Source organism: Falco naumanni, chromosome 10 (genome assembly GCF_017639655.2).
Source record: "Falco naumanni isolate bFalNau1 chromosome 10, bFalNau1.pat, whole genome shotgun sequence".
NCBI lineage: Eukaryota > Metazoa > Chordata > Aves > Falconiformes > Falconidae > Falco > Falco naumanni.
This window is the reverse complement of record NC_054063.1, coordinates 7,490,149-7,509,948: the sequence shown is the minus strand read 5'-3', so window position 1 is coordinate 7,509,948 and position 19,800 is coordinate 7,490,149. Positions and strand designations below refer to the sequence as shown.

Below are 19,800 nucleotides of genomic sequence, written 5' to 3'. Positions count from 1 at the left end.
AAGGGTTGTTCACAAGCTCTTTAGGTTCAGAAGCAAATGTTTGTAGGTGTCTCCTCGCTGAAAGGTGTGCTGAGAGCGAGCTGGGGTTGTTCCCTTGCTCTGTGCAGCAGGGAAGGGGAGGGCATGGCAGGGCTGGAGGTGGGTGCTGGCAAACCACAGCTTGCTTCTGGTGCCCCAGCTAGGTGTCCAACCATCATTTCTTGAGTACTGCGTTTGCTTTTTGAAACAGTGAGGCAGGGAAAGAAGGAATCTTAATATGATGTGGAAGTAATAAGGTGGAGTTTGCAACCGTACTGCCTTTAATGACTTTTTCTCACAAAACTGGTTTACAGATATTTGTAGTCAGTTAACTTTTTCTTGAAATATCAAAATGTTTGTAGGTATTTTCTTCTTTTTTTTTTTTTCTTTTGAGGGGGAATAAATTACCTGGTGTCATTTGAAACTGGTGGATATGTTTCTTTCTTTGATAAAGAGCAGATTTCTTTTGGATTCAGTTTCTTGAACTTGTAGGAAAATTGTATAGCACTGAAATGCTAGAAATTCATCTAAATAGCCAGTGTGAGGGGAAAACGCTCCCTCCACTTTAATTGGCATGGCCCGGTGAAAGGCAGCTCTGGGGCTGCCTCCCTCACTAACTGCCCAGCCTCGTGGCAGATTGGCATGATTCCCCCGTCCCTGGGGAAGCATAACAGAGCACTCCCTGAAGTGCTCAAAATCCTGAAGGGAAATCAAGATCACTCTTTTTTTTTTTTTTTTTTTTTTTTTTTTTTTAATGGGGTTTCTGGAGTGCTTATGTTCATCCAAAGGACTGTGGGCTATTAAATAGAAGGGTTTTTAAAGGTTTTTCTAATTGCCACACTTCCTCCCTCTCCCCCCTTTTAAGTGGCTTTGGACAGTTGCAGAACTTTGATTTCAAATTTGTCTAATCTCTTGAGATATCTAGGTAGGGAAAACTATTGTAACTGAAAATGGCTCCGATTTTTTTCCCCTTTCTTCCATTTTAATAGATATGTTTAGTCTACTTTAAAAGCTTTCTGGAGAACCTTTTATAAATGGCTAATTTAAGCTTGTCAGGTTTTAATTATAATCTCTCTATACACAAGTTAAGATGCTTAATGCTAGTGAAAAGTTCTGAATACAAAGCAAACCTGTGTCAAGTTGCAGAGCACTCTTACCCGTCTTAATTGCTTCTGGGCTGAACTTTAACCTTAAGTCTCCCATCTGTCTTACACATTCCCTTCTCTCATCACAAACACTTTCTTTTTGTAGAGTGCTGAGTATCTGTCTTAATTCTGCAGGATTTTTAGTCCAGCAAAAACCTGCCGTCAGGCTGTGGATGTTCAGCTCCCTTTTTTATCCCACTGCAGCAGGATGCGTGTTCCTGGGGCGCAGCCCTGCTGCCCCGCGCAGCCCCGAGCATGCCCTTACCCCTGCAGGAGCGGGGCTGCTTGTGGAAGATGGGGCACCTCAGCTGTAGAAGTGCCTTGGATCCCAAATGTTATGTCAGCTTCTGGTCTCAGCTAAAATCTCTTCCCAACAGCATCAGTAGTGCTTTTTGTTTGCAGTTTTACAGATGTTTGCTTAGGTAGTTTATTCCTTTTTAGGGCTGTTGTCTGCCTAATTTTCTAGCTATGACCCAGCCCTTGTGGCAAAGGGTAGCTGCATCTTTTTCTTAGATAAGAATGAGTTTCATTCAAGCTTAGAAAATTAGCCTCGGAAATACTCAGTCAGTGCAGAATCCTTCTGGAGAGTGCATTTAAAAGTTTGAATCCAAAATTGATTTGGAAGTACTCTAATCTAAAATAACCCTGATGTTAGCATTGTTGTCTGCAACTCCTGCTAGCCCTGGTGTTCCGGTTCAGCGCGTTGGCACACAGTTCCCTGATGCTGTGAAATTGAGACTCATCGGGAGATACAGACTTTTCTAAAAAGGATTGCGGGGCACTTAAGACTCCTTATTTCATTAGTTCAGTGAAGGAGTTCTTTTCAGCAGTCAGGAATCTCATGATGAGGTGGACGAAAACTGAGCAAATCAAGCTGGAGAAACTCCCATGGAAATGGAGCGGAGGAAAAGCTGTTTAGTAAGTTTTTGGCCCAAAAGTGTAGCGTTTGGGGAGCTGAAGGTTAGTGGTTTAGAATTTCTTTTTAGTCTGAGGTTTCAGGCAAAGCATTAGAAGATACATATCCGGGCTAGACTTCAGGAGGTACATTTCAGGAAGCTTTCAGTTCTGCATGCTGGGCTAGGTCATACGATTATTTTTTTTCATTGTTTTTAACCAAGTGTAACCATCGGCATCTTCACAGGTGTTGGTAAGAATTAAATGGAGCATAAATAACTGAATTGAAGAGCAGACTTCCACTTCAAAAGGATGGGTAGCTGCATGAAGCAGTGGTAATGATCCAGAGGAGCAGGATGTATTCAGGAAAGGAGTAAAGTGTGAGTACCATCCAAAGTGCAGGCAGCAGGTCATAAATTCTTGTAGTGGTGGTGGTCTGAAATTCAAGGAATAGGATTAGAAAGCTACTGTAGGTTAATGAAAATGGCTCCCTTAGGATCAGCTTGAATTCAACTTCGTGGTCAACCGTAAGAAGAGGAATGTCTTCTGCAATTCCAGCTTCTCATCCATATTCTGAATACTGCGATGCTCCTGAATGCTTAATAGAGTAGAATATGCTCTGTTACGGTGTATTTCATATGATTTCTAAGATGCTTTAATGCAAACTAAATGTCACGTGAACTCACCCCACACCCTTAGTGCTCACTTTATTCTGGAATATATGGGGAATTGCAGCAGAGTTTTCAAAGCCTTTCTGGGGTATTTCACAAAAAAGAAACAAGGGGGTGGGGATGGGTGTATTGTAATTTTACTGGAGTCTTTCCTGTTGTCCGGGGTAAGGAACAGTGTTCCAGTCCTGTCTCTATAAGTCACCTCAAAGGAACTAATTATGGAATGAGTATACAACAGCTAGTGCCAAGAAACCACTTCTAATTGTTACCAGCGTCATTTCTTGTAAAGACGGGTAGCATTAATGGCCAGCTGTTGGCTTGTGACTTAATCAATTGCGAATAACAGAAAATAGTTTGAGGCCTATAGTTACTAGCCGAGGGCAGCTATAACCAATGTTTTATGAACAGTGTTGCACTGGGGTCTGCATATCTTTCCCTGGGAATGAGAGGGGAAATGGCCAAGAGCAGGACTTTGTCCTAAGTGTCGTAGTGAAATGGGCTAGAGTAAAATCTGTCTGTGGAAGCACGCTGTGACGAAGTAAGGCTGAAGCTAGATCTCAGTAAACAGAAAAACAGAAGCAATGAAAGTATTTAGCCTCTGCTTTCTCTATCTTTATCTTTGTGGCATTAAAGAGAACAGCTTTAGCTGATACTATTTGCAAGATACAGCAAGTTCTTTCTGACAAACTTCACCCTGCCCATTTTCTAGTCTGGAAATATTAAACTGCCTTTGCCAGAGCAGTCGAGTGAGAAGGGTGCTGTGCTCTCTGAGGTCAGCGGTGGGATGGGAAGGATCGTTCCAGTTGTTGGTGCTCTATGCTATAAACACCTAGGGTCTCTGTTAAACTGCCTGCAAGGCCAGGATATCCAGGGACCTCCTGTAGTCTGAGCACCTGCATTACAGAAGTCATGGGCTTTTATCTGGTCATTCTCACGTAGGAGCCCTAACTGAGGAAAGTGCGCTCCTGTCCTCTGCCTGGCTCCTGCTGGAAAGGGCAAGACAGTGCTGGCTTACTGTTCTGCTCAGACTCCACTGTCTCCTGACCACCTCTGGGTGGGCAGTGGAGTTTGGAAAGGAGCGAAGCAAAACCTTTAGGAGCTGGGAGTAGGACTTGCAAGGTAATTTCAGGCCCCTGAGGTCTGGCTAGGCATCGCTGTGTTGCCTGCAGGTGTGGTCCAGATAAATTCAATGAAGTTGCAGCAGATGTGACCCATTTCTGGCACCTCTTCTGAGGCTTGTTCAATGTACAGCTGAAGCTTACCAAAACAGCTCCACAAATTCCATGGCTTTCCTGTGTCACCAGCCTTTCAGGAGGTCGTATCGTATCATTGAAAACTTCAGGGCTTGCAAAAGGTTAGGGTATCGTTTATATCCATGATGATGCAAATTCCGCATCCTAAATCAGTAATTATTTCTTGGTTACTTGCACAGTGATCACCAATGAAAACTGAGATGAAGAGTCACCACGCTTGAAATTGTGACCACCCCAGCCCCTCTTATACAACATGAAAAACATACCACTTTGAAATATTGCAGGGGCAGGGGGAGCTGGGAGACAGGGTGCTCTCTTAACCTTGGCTTTTCTTTGTGACTTTCATGAGACAAAATTCCAGTCTGCTTTATTTTTTAAGTCAGCAAACTGATTATATATATTGTAAAAGATCAGTGTTTTCATGGGTGAGTAGTAATTACTGAGTAATGGCTTAAAACATTTCCTGAAGGAACATAAAGCTGTTTTAAAAAGTCAAGAGTACATTAAAAGGATTACCATGTAGATTTGATTTTTAGATAACACTAAAATGGATCCCAAATGGACTTATGAAAAGGGATGCTATCTCTTTAATGGAAAGTGCACGGTCTGACAGCTCAGCATGCAAATGGTCCTGCAAAGGACTGTCTGTTGTGTTTTTTTTTGCTTTCAACAAGAAGAGAAGGAAATAGCTCTTCTTGCCCTTCTCCTTTCAGCTTTCAATAGCAAATGGGTTGGTCCGGTTTTGCTAGGAAAGGGAGAAGAGCCTAGGTTTGGGGAATAGCTGCATCTTTCTGCACCACTAGGGAGTATTTCACAACTTCTGGAAGGTCAGCAGCAATTGTCTCTCTTACACCAAGAATGAATTGGGGCATTAAGTAGACAGACTCCCTGTGCATTGTCTATAGGTTAATATTTACTCGTCTCTTAGAAATGAAGAAGATATACAAATAAATTATAGTCCTTGTGTATTTATTGTACTGATCTTGTGTAGGGCACGAGCATCGATGCTTGGCTTTGCAGTAAGTTTGGACAGGGGCAGGAGGGTCTGTTATTTTCATACTACAGTAACTTGCAATTACTAGCAAGTTTGCTATGTCAGAGTTGCCAGCACAACTTTCTGGTGATTGATGGTGTAAAATATGCCTTTGGCCTGAGTAGTATTTCTTCTAGAAACATTTAAAGGAGTATGTTCATATTTCATTAAATACAGAGCACCAGGATTCCAAATTCTTTTGTGGTGCTGCACATATTATTACAGGCTCCAAAAGTCTTGAGAAATTTCTATAAGCCTGTGAAAGCTTTAGATTGGATAGTCATCATTGCCTGCATTAAGGCCTGTGACAGATTGCTTCATCAGTGTACACAGAGCAGAACATCAAATGGCCATTTGGCAGTGGGCACTGAAATTCTATTAAGGTTGCCGAAAGCTTAGGTTGACATTGTATATGTCTGCAAAGAGGCAGAAGAAAAGATGATGATGATCGTGCAATGATAGAGTTCTATTCTCCTTAAAATATTCACATATATAGCATACCAAATATATCAAGGTGATGTTAATGTTTCACTGCTAAACCTGAGCTCTGCTGCATTTCACATCTTTGCTTTTGTCTTGAAACCTCAGTAGTAGTATGTTAAACAGTGCATTTTAACTGGAAGATGAGAATTGTTTAGTACTGCATATATGCCCAGAAATAACTGACTTGAGATTTTACTCCTCAAACACTCTTTGAGATTTTTAACTTGATATAGGGGGTTTCTGTTTGATTTTCTTTCCTTTTTGCAAAGGGGAGGGACAAAAAGCTCCCTATAGTTAACATTAGTACATAGATTATTCTTAAATGAGCTGAAAAGTGAGGGATATGAGTTCTTGCCTGTGTGACCGTTTGACTCGGGGACTCTTCTTCCCTTGGTTTGCTTTGACACTTAAACCTCCTGAATAGAAAACTTTTAAGCTTAGTGTCTTTTTCAGTGGTCACTTGCAAATTGATGGAATATTGAGGAGTATGGGATGAATTTCAGGCTAGTCATCCCTAATAATTTTCGTACCTGTGACATTCTTACGCTGCTGGAAATGTTGTTTGAGGGTAATCTCTCCATTGCCAGATTTTTTCTACTACAGACACTGAAGTAGGGAACTGGCCACCTAAAATCAGGAGCTTTGCCAGTCTGTAGGACTATGGTGACTAATTGAGAAAACTTGATCAGAATGTTCTCAGACTAGGTGTAAGGTGGAAGAAATCTGCAAGTCTTTTTACTGTTCCCAGGGCTTCAAACAGTAAAAATGGATTTTACTGAAACACTACATGTGCTAAGATTAAGCTTTGGACATACGCCAATTATGAAAAATTAAACCTCAAACAAGCATATTTTATGAGCACAGGGAAAATGTTGCTTACTGGAATGATTTATAGAAACTCTTTTGCAGCAACAATTACTATGGTTTGTGTTTAGTCCTGCTGCCATGTGTTCCTTTATAGCTACAGGTTGTCCTCTGGTAAGAGCAACTCTGTAGTAAAGTCTTAAAGCAGATACTGGAAGTCTCAAAACTTTTGGGAAAAACGAAAACCTAGATTCTAACCCTAAATCTTGTGTCCTGACTCAGGACCTACATTGGTACAGATTTAAACAATGCAAATGATCATTCTGGATATCTTGGTCTATCTGAACAAATGGCTTGAAAACAGGGTCTCTGCATGTGAGTTTGGAGGGGGAGTTTAAGCTAGTCATGAAGCTTTGGGTCTCTTTTAGGCAGCTGAAACTGCCAGGGGACACTAGACTCTAAAATATATTTCTTTAAAGCTTGTTCTGAACTGTAGGGCCAAAAAATTGCTGCATTATTGGGAGGAGAACTATAGCATAGTTAAAATGGATGTCTGATCAAAATATTGTTTCTCCTATTAACTGCCCTCTCCAACTACTTTTTTTGCCATGCTTGGGAAATTTGTTCAGTAATGACTCAGAAGAAAGAATAACCACAAATGAATTGCTAAAGCCACTGTAAAAATCACCTGCTGTATATTGCAGCATGAAACTGGAAAAGGGAAAAAGGTTGTGGTTGCTCATTGAATAATTTTGATGAATGGTCTAAGGCTTGTTCATAAGCATTGAGTTGCAAGTACTCGATGTTCCAAATGTAACATTTTAATTGGATATACAGATGACATGTTGAGTTTCACCTTGCTGGCCATAATTCTTCAAATGAAATTCCTGGTGAAGATGCCCGAGACAGCGTACTCTCAGTTCAGTGGAAGTGCATGGTTTAACTTGTTTCACAGGGTGTAATATTCATAGAAGGTGAGTAATACAATACTGAGAACACAAAGTGAGTTTCTTTTTAAGGGAATGAAATTCACTGCATCTTTTTGGCAATGACTGTCTGCATGTACTTAAATGGGTGATGCAGGGCTCTAATGCTTTTAAATGATATGAGATCCTCTGATAAAAGACATAAGACTGCAGCTTATTTATTGTGATGAGACAGGAGTTAATAAGATTACTCCTACTCTTCAGTTACTTTTTCATCTTTTGCAGCCAAATGCTGGGATTTTTGTTAGCAGGCAAAAGGAGGTCAGCTCATTTAAAGTGTGTTGATGCTAGAAATAAACATTTTTTTCTCTCAAGTGGAACTCTGAAACCTAGGCTCGGTTGCCCAACTGCCAAAACTCTGGTCTTTAAACCAGAACTACTTCAGCACTGGAATGCTGCATCTCTACACTAACCACTTACATAAATTAAAAAGAAAAGGAAAAAAAACAACTTTAAAAAAATAGAGAAGAATAAGAAGTGTAACATAAACCTGCAATAACTGTGGTCTTTGGCAGAAGGGTTGTTCAGAAATGTGGTAACTGTATCTGAAAAGCACTGCTCAAGCAAGAATTTGTGGTGGTGAATAAAAACATAGTTCCAGTACTGTGTTGTGCAAGCTGCTGTACAACTGCATAGGAAGCGCTGCGCTGGGGTGGTTGTCACAAACCTTTCAGACTAGATGTATTTTGTGTGTGTGTAGTACCTGCTTTGTTGTTGAGCAAACTCTTATGGTAAAAGTAGCTAATTTGAGGAAAAGTTTGGGGTTGTTTTTTTGGTTGGTTTTTTTTTTTTAAAAAAAAAAAAAAACAACACAAACAACCACCAAAAAACTTGCAGAGGGAAAGAGTTAAAGCCATCTGCCTGAAAGCATTGTGTAAAACATACACACAATGTTGGGGAAATAAGCCAATTATGTGTGCTTCACAGGAGGTGGGGGACTGACCTTTGTGTATAATTAGTTCTTTTATTTAAAGCAAAGATTTTGAATAGAATAACTAATTAGCTGTCATAAATGGCAAATTGAAGATTTTGGCCAGATTCCTTGGGGAGTGTGGGAGGACATCCCTCCTCCCACCGTGTACTGTACGCTCTGGCTCTCCTCATTAGGGTTGTTTTTAGTTCTCTGCAGTGGTAATGAGGAGTGCAGTGGCAGCACTTCTCAGAGCCCCCTCTAACAAGGCATGAAATGCAGGTGGAGGAGAACCGCCTTCAGCTCCTGCCGCTTTCACTCAGCACATGTGGGTGTAGAGGAGGGCTTGGGGGGGAGGCCAAGCGGGGGAAGTTGGAGAGGGGTCTGAAAAGTCCTGGTGATATCACTTGTGTTTTATGCTCTGGACTTGACTGTATAAAATACAGGCAAGCTGCAAAGCCTTGAGGCATATATCATTAGCTGGTAGTCCCACATTACTCTTTCAGACCAATTAACCTTTAGAGTTGCATTAAAGAAATTAGGTGGTGAACTTCCATGCTTTCAGAGGGGACCCGTAGCTCTCTTGCAGACCAGAGCACTGTGGAGCCATACACCGTAGGACCATTGCAGATAACTGTTATTTAAAAGGTCTACCATTTATAAAAAGTTCCCAGGCTGTCTTGGAAACAAGGCTTTATGAACAGTGCCCTTAGAAGAACAGCAGCTGATTGCCATGTGAATAGAAATATCACCAAAATGGTTTAGAAAAATTTAGAGGTGTACTTAGCGGACACTTGTGTTATAAAGCCAGCTGAATAATTTTACAGAAAGACCCCGACTGAGAAGATACGGGCTGATTAAAGCTTGTTTGTCTGACTGTGAATAGAGGTAAAGTTTAGATTACTCACTACAATAACAACCTCTTTAGACACAGCCATAAATTTCAGTATGTCCAGAGGTGGTGTCTGTAATTTTTTAATGTGCATTGGAGCTCCGAGCACTCAGAACAGGTTTTGTTTTGTATTTACCAGCAGCAAGTCTATTAAGTTGTAAAGGGCAAAGAAGGGAGTGTAGGTAGCCAAAAATAGAAAAGCTTCATCTACTGTTTCTCAGAAAAGATAGCCATTGGATGGCTAGCAACAGGAGAGAAGAGAGCAACTTGATGGTACTTTCAGAATCTGGTAATCAAGCCAGCATGCCCTTTGTAGTCACATATATAAACAGGTGAGTGTCCAGATGTTAATTTTTCTACTTCTGCAACAGTACTTCTCATTTTCCAATCCTTGCCCAGAAGAGCACACGTGGAGTTTGTCAGAGGTGAGCCCTTGGTTTCTTGGCAGCCCTGGTTAGACGCCGTGTGCCCCTGATCAAATCAAACTAGCTATCTTGGCAGTTTTGGGTAAGTACTGGGGGAAAATCTACATAGAGAAATGAAGCAGCATCACAGCCTTGCAGCAGGGAAATTTCCAAAAACAAAAAAGCGGCTCTCCAGGTGGTTTCTGCCTGCAAAGCCCAGTCTGCTTGGGGTGAGCTGGAAGGGAGGGAGGCAGGAGGAGGGAAGTGGGGTCTGGTGTTGGCTGTGCCCTCTCTCCGCAAGCCTCCAACAGCGAAAGGGGTTAAGCTTAGACGCTGCTCTCTTGTTGCTTGGAAATGACATGGCAAGCATTTGAGGAACCCTTGCTGATCAAGTTTGGCAGTTTTTGAAATTTTGTTTCACGCCTTGCCTGCTGTGTCAACTCACCAGCTAATTGCAGCTGCAACTTTCTGTAGTGGCGCGTGTGCTGTGTGCAGACCGCTTGGTTGGGTTGTCGGAGGGAAGCCTCACAGACCAAAATGTAATTTCAAAACACTGAACCTGACCAGCAGAGGCTGACCTTGCTCGTTATTATCTGAGTGGGAATAGCAGCTTTGAACATCATATGATCTCTGAAATGGTACCTTTTTTCATTAGAAAGCCCCCTGCTGAACACTGACCAAATACATAGCTTTTTTTCCTTGCTTAAGGTACTGTTTAAAAATATATATATGTTCCTTTGCTAGTTATTAGAAGAAAATCAAAGTGTTACGTGCCCCTTATTCGCAGAAGCCTCCCGTAAGACAATGGTGTGCTTGCAGTAGCAGGGAGCCGAGATGGCTGCGGTGAGTGAGGGCCACCAGGGCTACGGATGCAACAAGAACCGCCACCGCAGCCAGCCGGGCCTGCCTGCCACCTCAGGAGACCCTCCTAACCTGCCAGCCTTCCCTCCCTGATTAAACCAGCCTCTTCTAATGGTCTGGCCAGGGTTTCATCCCTGTGCCGCTGCCCTTGCGCTGGGCCATGCCTGTGTTACAGCGTCCCCCTCGCTCCAGGCGACCCCCCCGGCTGTAACTCTGGAAGGGCACTGCTTTCAGAGGGGCTTGAGGGCCTCGGGAGGTCCTGGCTGGCTGAAGGTCGGTATTTCTGAACTGCAAGATGATCTCAAGCCTCAGCTGTGCAGCAGTTCTCTAGTGAGGGAGTTGAAGGGGCTCTGGTTATCTCGGATCTGCATTTTGAAATCTGCAGCACCTCCTGATGCAGGCTCCTCAAGTGACCTAGACAAACCTTGCAGAAGGATTTTGTGATGACCCCCCCTTGCAAGAAATCTTCTGCCCCTAGGGCTACGCAGCTCACATTTAGAAAGCCTGTTTTGGGGGGGTGGGTAATAACTCACTGGTGTCTAGGTTTCCTACCTTAAAATATTATTTGCACATCTAGGTCTTAGTTTTTATAGGTGTGAACTGTTTTCTTTCATCGCTGGTACTGACCTTACACACTTTGCAAATGCAAATTCACATGTGCGCTCTTCTCTGCCTCAGAATAAGGCAGCCTCTTCTCACGATGTGCTGTCTTCTTGGCACGGAGTTGGAGGGAACGTGAGACAAAGGCTTTTAAATTTTCTGAAAAAGAAGTTATTTGAAAAGTAAAGCTTCTCTTTGCTCCAATTTACTCGGGGTGGGGGGGCGGGGTGAAGAAGAAAAAAAGAAAAAAACCTGTGTCCAGGACCACAGGGCTGCTTCCCTCATTCTTGTAAGAAACTCTCACCAGACGCATAGGACTTCTGCTGTCCGCTGCGGTATATCACACTTCTGACACTTCCCTGTCTTTTCCCTCTTTCCAAACGTGTGGGTGTTTCTCTGTGGCTGTGTACATAAAATTTCTCTCAGGAACCTTAGGGGTCGTGTACGTGGCAGTCAAACACAGACTGAAGTTTTCACTTAATTATTGCATATTTGTCACCGGCGTCAAAAGTTTGCTTGTATCGACTTTGCAAGCGGGTTTCGGGTGTGCTGCAGCCGAGGGCAGGAGGGCTTTTTAAGCCTAAAGAGTTTGTGAATGTTACTTGACCTGTCTCTGTGCTGCTGAGACCACTTTGATAACAAATGGATCAATACCTCGCTGTTTGTGTAGAGGTGTCTTAAGTGCTATTGTCGTCTGCTTGCAGCTCTGACAAAGCAATTATTGCCGTAGGAGTGGTGGGTTTTACACGTGCTGACCATTAGCCACTGTCAGATCACCCCGGCTTTTAAGGAGAGCAGCAAATGTCACTTATTACAGTGGCACTAACTCGGTCCTCTGTGGTTAAGGGACTGTTAATAATTCCATTATCAAGCTGCTACTTTCTGGGACATCTGGCACTTCCTACAGAACCGGTGGCTTAACTTTTCTGTAAGAGTATATAACCAGTGACACCTGCTACTGTCGCCAGAGTGTCCCCTCTCATCTCCTCTGCATTGGTTAAGCCCACGGTGCGCTCGTTACAGGCCCAGCATTGTCATTTTTAGTGATTGACACTAGTAAAAATAAAAATCAGTAGCAAAGTAAAATGAAGGCTCTAGAGAAAATGGGATTCTGGCATCTCAGTGAGTCCACTTCTTCTTTCATCATCTCCTGTCCCCTTCCTCCCCCACAGCACAGTCCTTTGTTTTTCCACCTTGCCTTTTGATTCCATAAAACCGCCTCCCACCTCTCTCTCAAACCGAGAAGGGTGGCAGGTCTCACACCATGTCAGTGCCCGCCACGGGAGGCACTGGCTGCTTGGAGAAGAGGAAGAAGCTGGAGACAGCGCTGTGAGGAAGGTGGCCACAGCAAGCCTCCCCCAGCCGAGTGACCTGAGCCTGCTGTCACCCCCTCATACCCAGCTAGCTCATGCTTGCTTTGCAGTCCCTGCAGGGGTTTCTAGGGAGGAGAGGGCTCCTGGCTGTTCAGTACCTTCCCCAGCGGTACGAGAAGAGGCCAGCTTTGCTGTGCTTAAGGAACATGGCCTCACCAGTGGCAAAGAGACACCGGCTGGGTTATTCTCAGCAGCCCTCAAGGGCTTTTGAATAACTTTTATTTTAGAGCAGCCCCTGGGCTGCTCTAGCTTTCACTAAGGCCTCTGTGACCAGCGGGGTTCACAAGAGAGGAGAAACAGCGGCATACCACATCCTCCCATACCCACTCCTCTCCTTTCCCCATCAAGCTTGATCCAGCCACGATGTCGGACTAGGGGTATGTACAGTGGTGGCCCTTCTGATCTGTGTAATTGCCTGAGGCAGGTAATTAACAACACAAGGGTGCTGGTAATGAAGGAAAAAGCAAATGTTGAAATTGCAGCCGGTTTATTGTGCTGCAAGATGTTAATTAAAAAAAGGCTGGTGCTTTGTGTCAGTCCTACCCTTAGGAAAAAAGGGCTGCGTTGCTGCAAGTGTCGCGCTCCCGCTTAACCAGCAACAGCAAATGAAGTTTAAATTCCCTGGACTATCAGCTTCTTGCAGTGCAACCAGCCAGCAGTATTCGCTCGCAGATCTACCCATAGCTCACAGAGGTACCCCAACCACAGGCAGCCCATTCAGGCTGCTGGGATAACTTCTAAAATGCTTTGTTTGCATTGCAGGTGTGCCGATGTTATCCGTGCAACCCAAAGGGAAGCAGAAGGGCTGTGCCGGCTGCAACCGGAAGATCAAGGACCGGTACCTGCTGAAGGCTCTGGATAAGTATTGGCATGAAGACTGTCTAAAGTGTGCCTGCTGTGACTGTCGTCTTGGAGAGGTTGGATCAACTCTTTACACAAAAGCAAATCTCATTCTTTGCCGCAGAGATTACCTGAGGTAAATAGAGGAACGTACTGTGGGCTCTTCCCAAAGCCTCTCAGTGTGTTGCCAGCTGTTTGTCATCTTAAACCTCTGCTATGAAAAGAAATCCTTGTGCATGGTCAGCCCTGCCCAGACGAGTTTGGAGTTTCTTCCTCTAAGCATGGCATTTTATTTACACTTGATGTAGTTTGTAGTCAAGGAGGTGGAATTCTATCTTTAGGTCAAGGGAGGAAGAGGACATTACTTAACTCTTTATTATTATGAACCCACAAGAACAAACAATGCTTGGAAAAGATTAGGAAAAGACTGTTAATTCTATTGCATGTCTTTGATGTTATGCTCCTGCATATTGACTGAGACCTGAACAAACCTTTACATTTTCTTTTTCAGTGATAGCTTTTTAGTTAGACTTCTAGAGCTTATATTGAGTAAGGTTCCTCCCAAGGCACTCGTCTCTTCCCTAAGTAAACAGAGCAAAACACTCCAAAATTACAGATCAACTTCAAAATTCTTTTCTTCGTGAGTATGTCTGCAGAGACCTTCGCTAGCTCTGAGATAGAACTACCCTGACAGTGTGTCTGCAATGCATAACAACACATGGGGGTTTTTGCCTGGTGTCTATGAGAATTCTGTACAAAATACCTTATGTAAACACAAATGAGTTTTACTAAGATAGCAGGCCTAATGCAAACGTTCTTATGAGGGTCACACTGCAAAACACTGCATTTTGCTTTGGTTTTCCCCTGGAAGAATGTACTTGATCTCCAGCTAATGTGTTATTTTTCCTAAAGCAAAGCACTGATAGCATTTCCCATGTAACCACCACCAGCAAACACATCTGAAGCAAAAGAAAACCAACACGCTGTTTTAAGATAGGGAGGTAAAATGCCATCTAACCTCATGGTGCCAGAGGTTGGCTAGATTAGCCTCAATGACCAGATGCTTCACATGTTATAATGTAAAACATATCCCTGAAAATCTTTAGTAAATATTTTCTTAGTAAACTTGAACAAAGAAGTTTCTCCTCCTAAAGAAGAGAGATTAAGCACTGAGCCAAATAGAAGAAATAAGTCTGTGAGCTGCCACCATGCTTTTCAGCCAGGCAGGGAACGAGAGCACTCTGCCCACATGGGGATCTTTGTTGCTGTTTGAGCTGAAACTCTCCAGGGCTCACATGAAATGTCTTGGCTGCAATTCTGCCACACGGGCAGCAGGCGCAGGTCCCCACAGGGAGAGGTGGGATGCATCCCCTAAACGTAAGTGAGGAAAGCTTGGGTAAGGGTGGAACACAGCTGAAGGGAAAAGACAAGTTAAGCAGCCTGTGGAAAGGGTGCAGGAAGGAAAGAGTTAACTATCTTCACTATCATGAAGTATTTTTTGTACCTTGCTATATAAGTCTGAGTATTTACTAATGCCACCATTCACTTGCTGTAGAAGTGTCCTTAATCCTGTCTGTGCTATGCTGAAAAAAACGAGCTCCAGAAGGTTCTCTAACACACAGGTTTCTAACCCCAAATCCACATTTTGGTTCTTCACTGACCCTCCGCCAGTTCAGCTGTACTCTTTCTGTGTTAGGGACATAATTCTGACGTGCCAATGAAGAATATAACAGCTTTTGATCTTCCTTTGTTCAGAATTGCGTAATTTCTTTCCATCATAGCATCACAATTGGGTCACACAAGGTACTAATCATGAGGACCCCAAAAACCTCTCAGGAGAGCTTCTTCCAGGAATAGTCTTCCTTCCAGAAAGCACAGGCTGCATTAATTTCTGGAGTGTTTCTTTATGCTCTATCTTTTTTATCTTTTCTTCATCTTTATCTTGCTTGTGTCCAGCTTGCCAGGCAATCCAGGTCTCTCCATCAGTCATCCTCCTCCTCGTTATTTATCACTTCTCTAGACTTTGTCATTTGTGCGCTTGATAAACAGTGTTGTGTGTGTTGGTTTGGGTTTTTTTACATCTGACCTGAAAGATAGGTGTTCGGCATTATTCTACATGTTACAGAACCCTACTAGAATACTCAGCTGGGCAGTGATTCCCGTCTACGTTTGCTTTTCAGACCTATGAGCTACCCCACGTTTTGTCTGTTTAATAAGCACCTCATTGACTTTGGTTTGTTCTAGTTTCATAACAAAAACTATGTGCAGCATCAAATCGGACACGTTAAAGTGCCAAAGGAGAGCAGTACTGATGCTGTTAAACTTAGAAGAACCTTTTTATCACTGCAGTTGTAAAGCATTTATTTCTTTCCTTGGTTTATCCTGAGAATGCAGCTTTGAGGTGGAAAAGCTTAATCTGTGCTCTTCTCACGGGCCCCCCAGATGACACAACTTTCTGGGGCATGCAAGAAGCCTGTGCTAGAGATGGGGGAGAAGCCAGGACTTGCAGACCCCAGGAAACAGCCCGCGTCCCGTCTTTGAGAAAAGAGGGCACTTCGTGACGTGAAATGTGGAAGGCAACATCTGGGGCTAGTGTTTGACTGCGTCCATGCGGCTTCTGTCACAGCAGCAGTTAAACATGGTCTCCGAAACAACGTTGTTCTGTGCCTGAAGGGGGTCTCGTAGCCCCCCTGCCTCCATTTGTTGGGTTAGAATAATTCCCAGCCCACCAAGAGGGGAGTCTGTTGCTCTTTGTGCAGCTTGGTTGAATTGTGGGGGGAAGGCTTATGTGGCCTTTACTTTAAATATTTTTCTCCTATCTGAATTTGGTCCGTTATAATAGCTTGGACCATGAGAAATATTTCTTTCTTGGTTTTTGTTGGGAAGAATATGATTGTCATGTCCCAGGAAGTCATACCTGGGAGGCTTAGGTAGGAAGGAATAACATTAATTCTGTAACGCTGCTGTTAACGAGTGTTCAGCTGTTCGGCCAGCTTTGCAGGTATGAGGTTTTGTGTTCTTGCTAATGAATAAATTTAGGTTTATACTATTTTGGGGGGGGGGTTCTGCTGAACTCCTGGGTTCTGTTCTCCCTGATGTTAAGGAACGCTTTTAGTGTCCTAGGATAGGAATAAGGGCTTTGCTATGCAGTCCCAAATTTTATGGAAGTATAAAGTAATTTTTTTTACTTTAAAACATCTTCTGTTGCCTTCTACACATAGCATTTCTTTCACTCTCAATTTTAACTGTTAGTTCTATTAATAGAAGAAAAGAAGGTTGCCATCACCACCTTTTCTACTATCTGTTCTCTCCTGGCAATTTGAATTTTTTCTTCTTGGAGAATTACCCATTCCCATCATTATACAATTTCTTCACTTTTATAGTTTTAGAGCTTCTATCCACACCCTTTTTTTCCTCATTAAACATCTCACAGTATTTGTTCTAGTAGTCAAATTTCATCAGAATTTGTTCCTAAAAATAAGTTTTCATATTTCACACTGTGCTCACACCATAAAGGGAGTAAGTACTTTATCTGGAGGATGGTCAAAGGAATTTATTGTTGGCCGCTTCTTCTGTATGCCTTTGAATAAGAACAGGGTGAATATTGCACTGATATTTAGCAGGTCAACCATTATGTGAAAAATTAAAAGCTAGACTGATTCTGCACCCGTAAATATAAATATATGAATCTTTTATATCTGAAGTCCAAAAGGGATATTGCTGTGTAGTGACTAGGAGAAAAAAAAAAAAAAAAGTGTTTCATAATCTCTTTATAGACCAGCGTTGCTTCCAATTTGCCTGTGAGCTGATGGTGTCGTTTGGGAGCACGTGCTTCACTGCCCCGCGAGGCGTGCTGTCCCCTCTGCTCGCTGGGGCTGCGCCGGCTGCAGGGACCCCCCATGCCAGGCCCCCTTGCCTCGGCGCTGCGGAGGCAGCAATGTATAGGTGCTTCCCTATAGGCAGCAGGGGCTCCTGGGATATTTGGGGCAGCTTCGAAGTTCAGCTGAAGCGGCAGTTAAACTGCAGGTCTGGAACCCTGCTGGTGCCACCCCTCCTGCGGGCGGGTGTCGCGGGGCTGCAGACCCCGCAGGGATCGGGGGGCAGGGGCAAGCTTGTGGCCATCGGCGTGGGACAGGAGCGTGGGCGCTGCCATCCCAGCATTGCTTCGGAGCCGGCTCCATGCGAGTGTGCTGGTCCTCCGTGGGTTTTTAGAAGAAATCTTTCAAGTGCGTTTCAGAAGCTGCTAGTGGAGCGTAGCCTGCTCGTTCGTTTCAAAAGATAAACTGTCGTCATTGCTTGTGAAGGAACATTTGTTAACCTTCACATTTCATAAAACACTTTCTTGCTCATTTTTTAATCATGAAAGATGAAATTTGATCTCGAGTTGTTATCCTTGCGGTATCACCTCAGTCTCCAGCTGTGTCTAGATGTATCTTTCAATACATTTGGTCTGAGCAAATAGATTTACCGTTTGTTTCATAATCACGGTTGCAGCGCTCCAACCTCTAATTATTTTTGATAAGCAAATGCTATTGAAGAAACTGCTTCTGGGACAGAGAAGCTTAGCCCGCAGCCCGTCTGGCTCCTCGCAGCCCCCCCCCCAGCACTGTGTTTGTTCCTGGGCGTAATTAAACATTCACCAGGCTCCAGTTCACAGGGACGGTTTGGGTGTTGCATCAGGATTTCCTGGGAGGAACTGACAACTTAAATTTCACTGTGAAGTGCTGATGAAGAACGTGATTTTTCCTTTTTACTCAGCATGGTGCCCTCACACAAGCAAAGGCGAGTCAGGCTCACTTTGACAGGAGCTGAACTGTTGCTTCTGCATGTTTGATATGCTGGTGTTGGGAAAGTTTTTCATCATTTAAACTGATCAGGGCCTTAATTAGACTCCAAAGAAAGCTTGAAACCTGCATTAAAAAATGATGGCAAATCAGTAACAGAGAAGGGCTTTCCAGCAAGCCCTGATACTTGTCTCAGTGGATTTCATGGAAATTCTTTTCACCCCGCTTCCTACGCGGTTTGGCCAGAGCTGTAACCTCAGCACGGCATCAGCGCTGCAACCCGAGCGTGATGCCAGTGCCTCTGGCAGGTGGAGCAGCCCCGTGCACCTCATCCAAGGGGCAGAGAGGTCCCAGCAGGACTGCCATCCCCTGGCACTGGCACCCCTCAGCACTGTTAGTATTCACCCTCGGCAGCTCCTGGTATATATAGAGAGAGAGAGACGGCACAGGTCAGCTGCCCAGTACTGGGGTTTCCAGTTGTTGGATACTGGTTTTTGCTCTGCTCTGAATGCCCCAGCGGGTTCATTCTGTTAGTGAATCACTTTGGGAGCCCTTTAGATGGAGTGCTCTGTATCTGGCAAACGTGCAGGGTTTCATTTTGTTACGGGATATGAAAAGTGGTCTTGCCCAAACGCAGGTGCCCTGCTCTCTGGCACGGGAGGATGCAGGCAAATACCCTCCTTCTGGTGGGTTCCCCAAGCTGGGAGCGAAGGCCCCAAGCCAAGCCATTAAACCACAGCTGGATGTGTAGCAGAAGTCCTCAGGAACTGCAAAGTGCATGCTGCAACTAGCAGAATTTAAGTTCATCTGCCAGAGACACCACCAATACTCTGAATGCAGTCTGCAGAAGCTGCAGCCCCTGTGCAGCAGCAAGGAGAGTCTTTGGAATTGTTTTTCCACTAGAGGAATGTAGCGTGCGTGCACCGAGAGCGTGCCCTGCCTGCTTTTCAAGGGCCACTTTCAGCATAGAGAGGAGAGGTATAAATGCAGTGTGGCTGAACAAATGGTATCTGCTCAGGGTCTAAAATTGTTGCCAAATTGAAGTGCTGTTCTTGCATTGCAAGAGGGAGCGTCTTGCATGCTGTGTAGGATACCCTCACTTGTACACTTGGTATCTATACAGATTAAGGAGGATTAATTAGGCTCAAAATACAATGTGTCTTGGCTACATTGCTGTGCTTTGTGACATTAAAGCACAGATTTTTTTTCTTCGTAGTAGCTGGTCCAGGAGTTTCTCACAGCCCATGCCTTTCAGGATAAACAAGCAATGCTTGGTTTGTTCATTTGCTTCCCTCCCCCCCTTTCTTTTTTTTTTTCTTTTTTCCTTCTCCACTACCTCCCAGTGTGGAGGAAAGCTTACGGGGAGTAGTTCTGCCTGGCTGTGGTACAGCAGCATGCCTCTATCACTTTCAACCTTGCAGTTTTCTGACTTGTTTTTAACCTGCCCTAAGAGGACATGGTGGCACGTGTGTTCGTTCAGCAGCGCCAGCCGAGATGGGTTAAGGTCAGCGGCTTCGGTTACACTGTAAGAAAGGCTGGGGCAGCGAAGAGGACTTGGACCTCCACCTGCTGAGAGTCCCAGCCCCGCTGTATCTGCTGAAAACATGGAGGGAGAGACCAAAGGAGTAAAAATAAGTGAAGGTTCAGATGCGTTCTTCAACTGAAAACACAACCCCTTGAGCAACCTTGAAGTTTATGCCCAGTGATCGCTGATACATAGTGCGGTCACTTGGCCAGAGGGCTTTTTTTGTACTGCGCTGGTGTTCAGCTCCTCCTGCTATGTTATCCATGAATGCCAAACCCTTTGGCATGCAAGATGTAAATTCTTTGGGATTGAACTTGAAGGCTT

General features: G+C 44.0%; 1 protein-coding gene across 4 annotated transcripts in view; it reads left to right on the top strand.

The window, feature by feature from the left end:
- Positions 1-19,800, top strand: part of LMO1 (LIM domain only 1) — a 68,560-nt gene that overhangs the window by 38,629 nt on the left and 10,131 nt on the right. For all 4 annotated transcript variants that reach the window (XM_040609528.1, XM_040609527.1, XM_040609526.1 and 1 more), the window contains one exon: positions 13,090-13,303. In XM_040609528.1, the coding sequence (XP_040465462.1) occupies positions 13,098-13,303 (206 nt within the window). In that variant the 5' untranslated portion in view covers positions 13,090-13,097. The remainder of the gene's footprint in view (positions 1-13,089; positions 13,304-19,800) is intronic.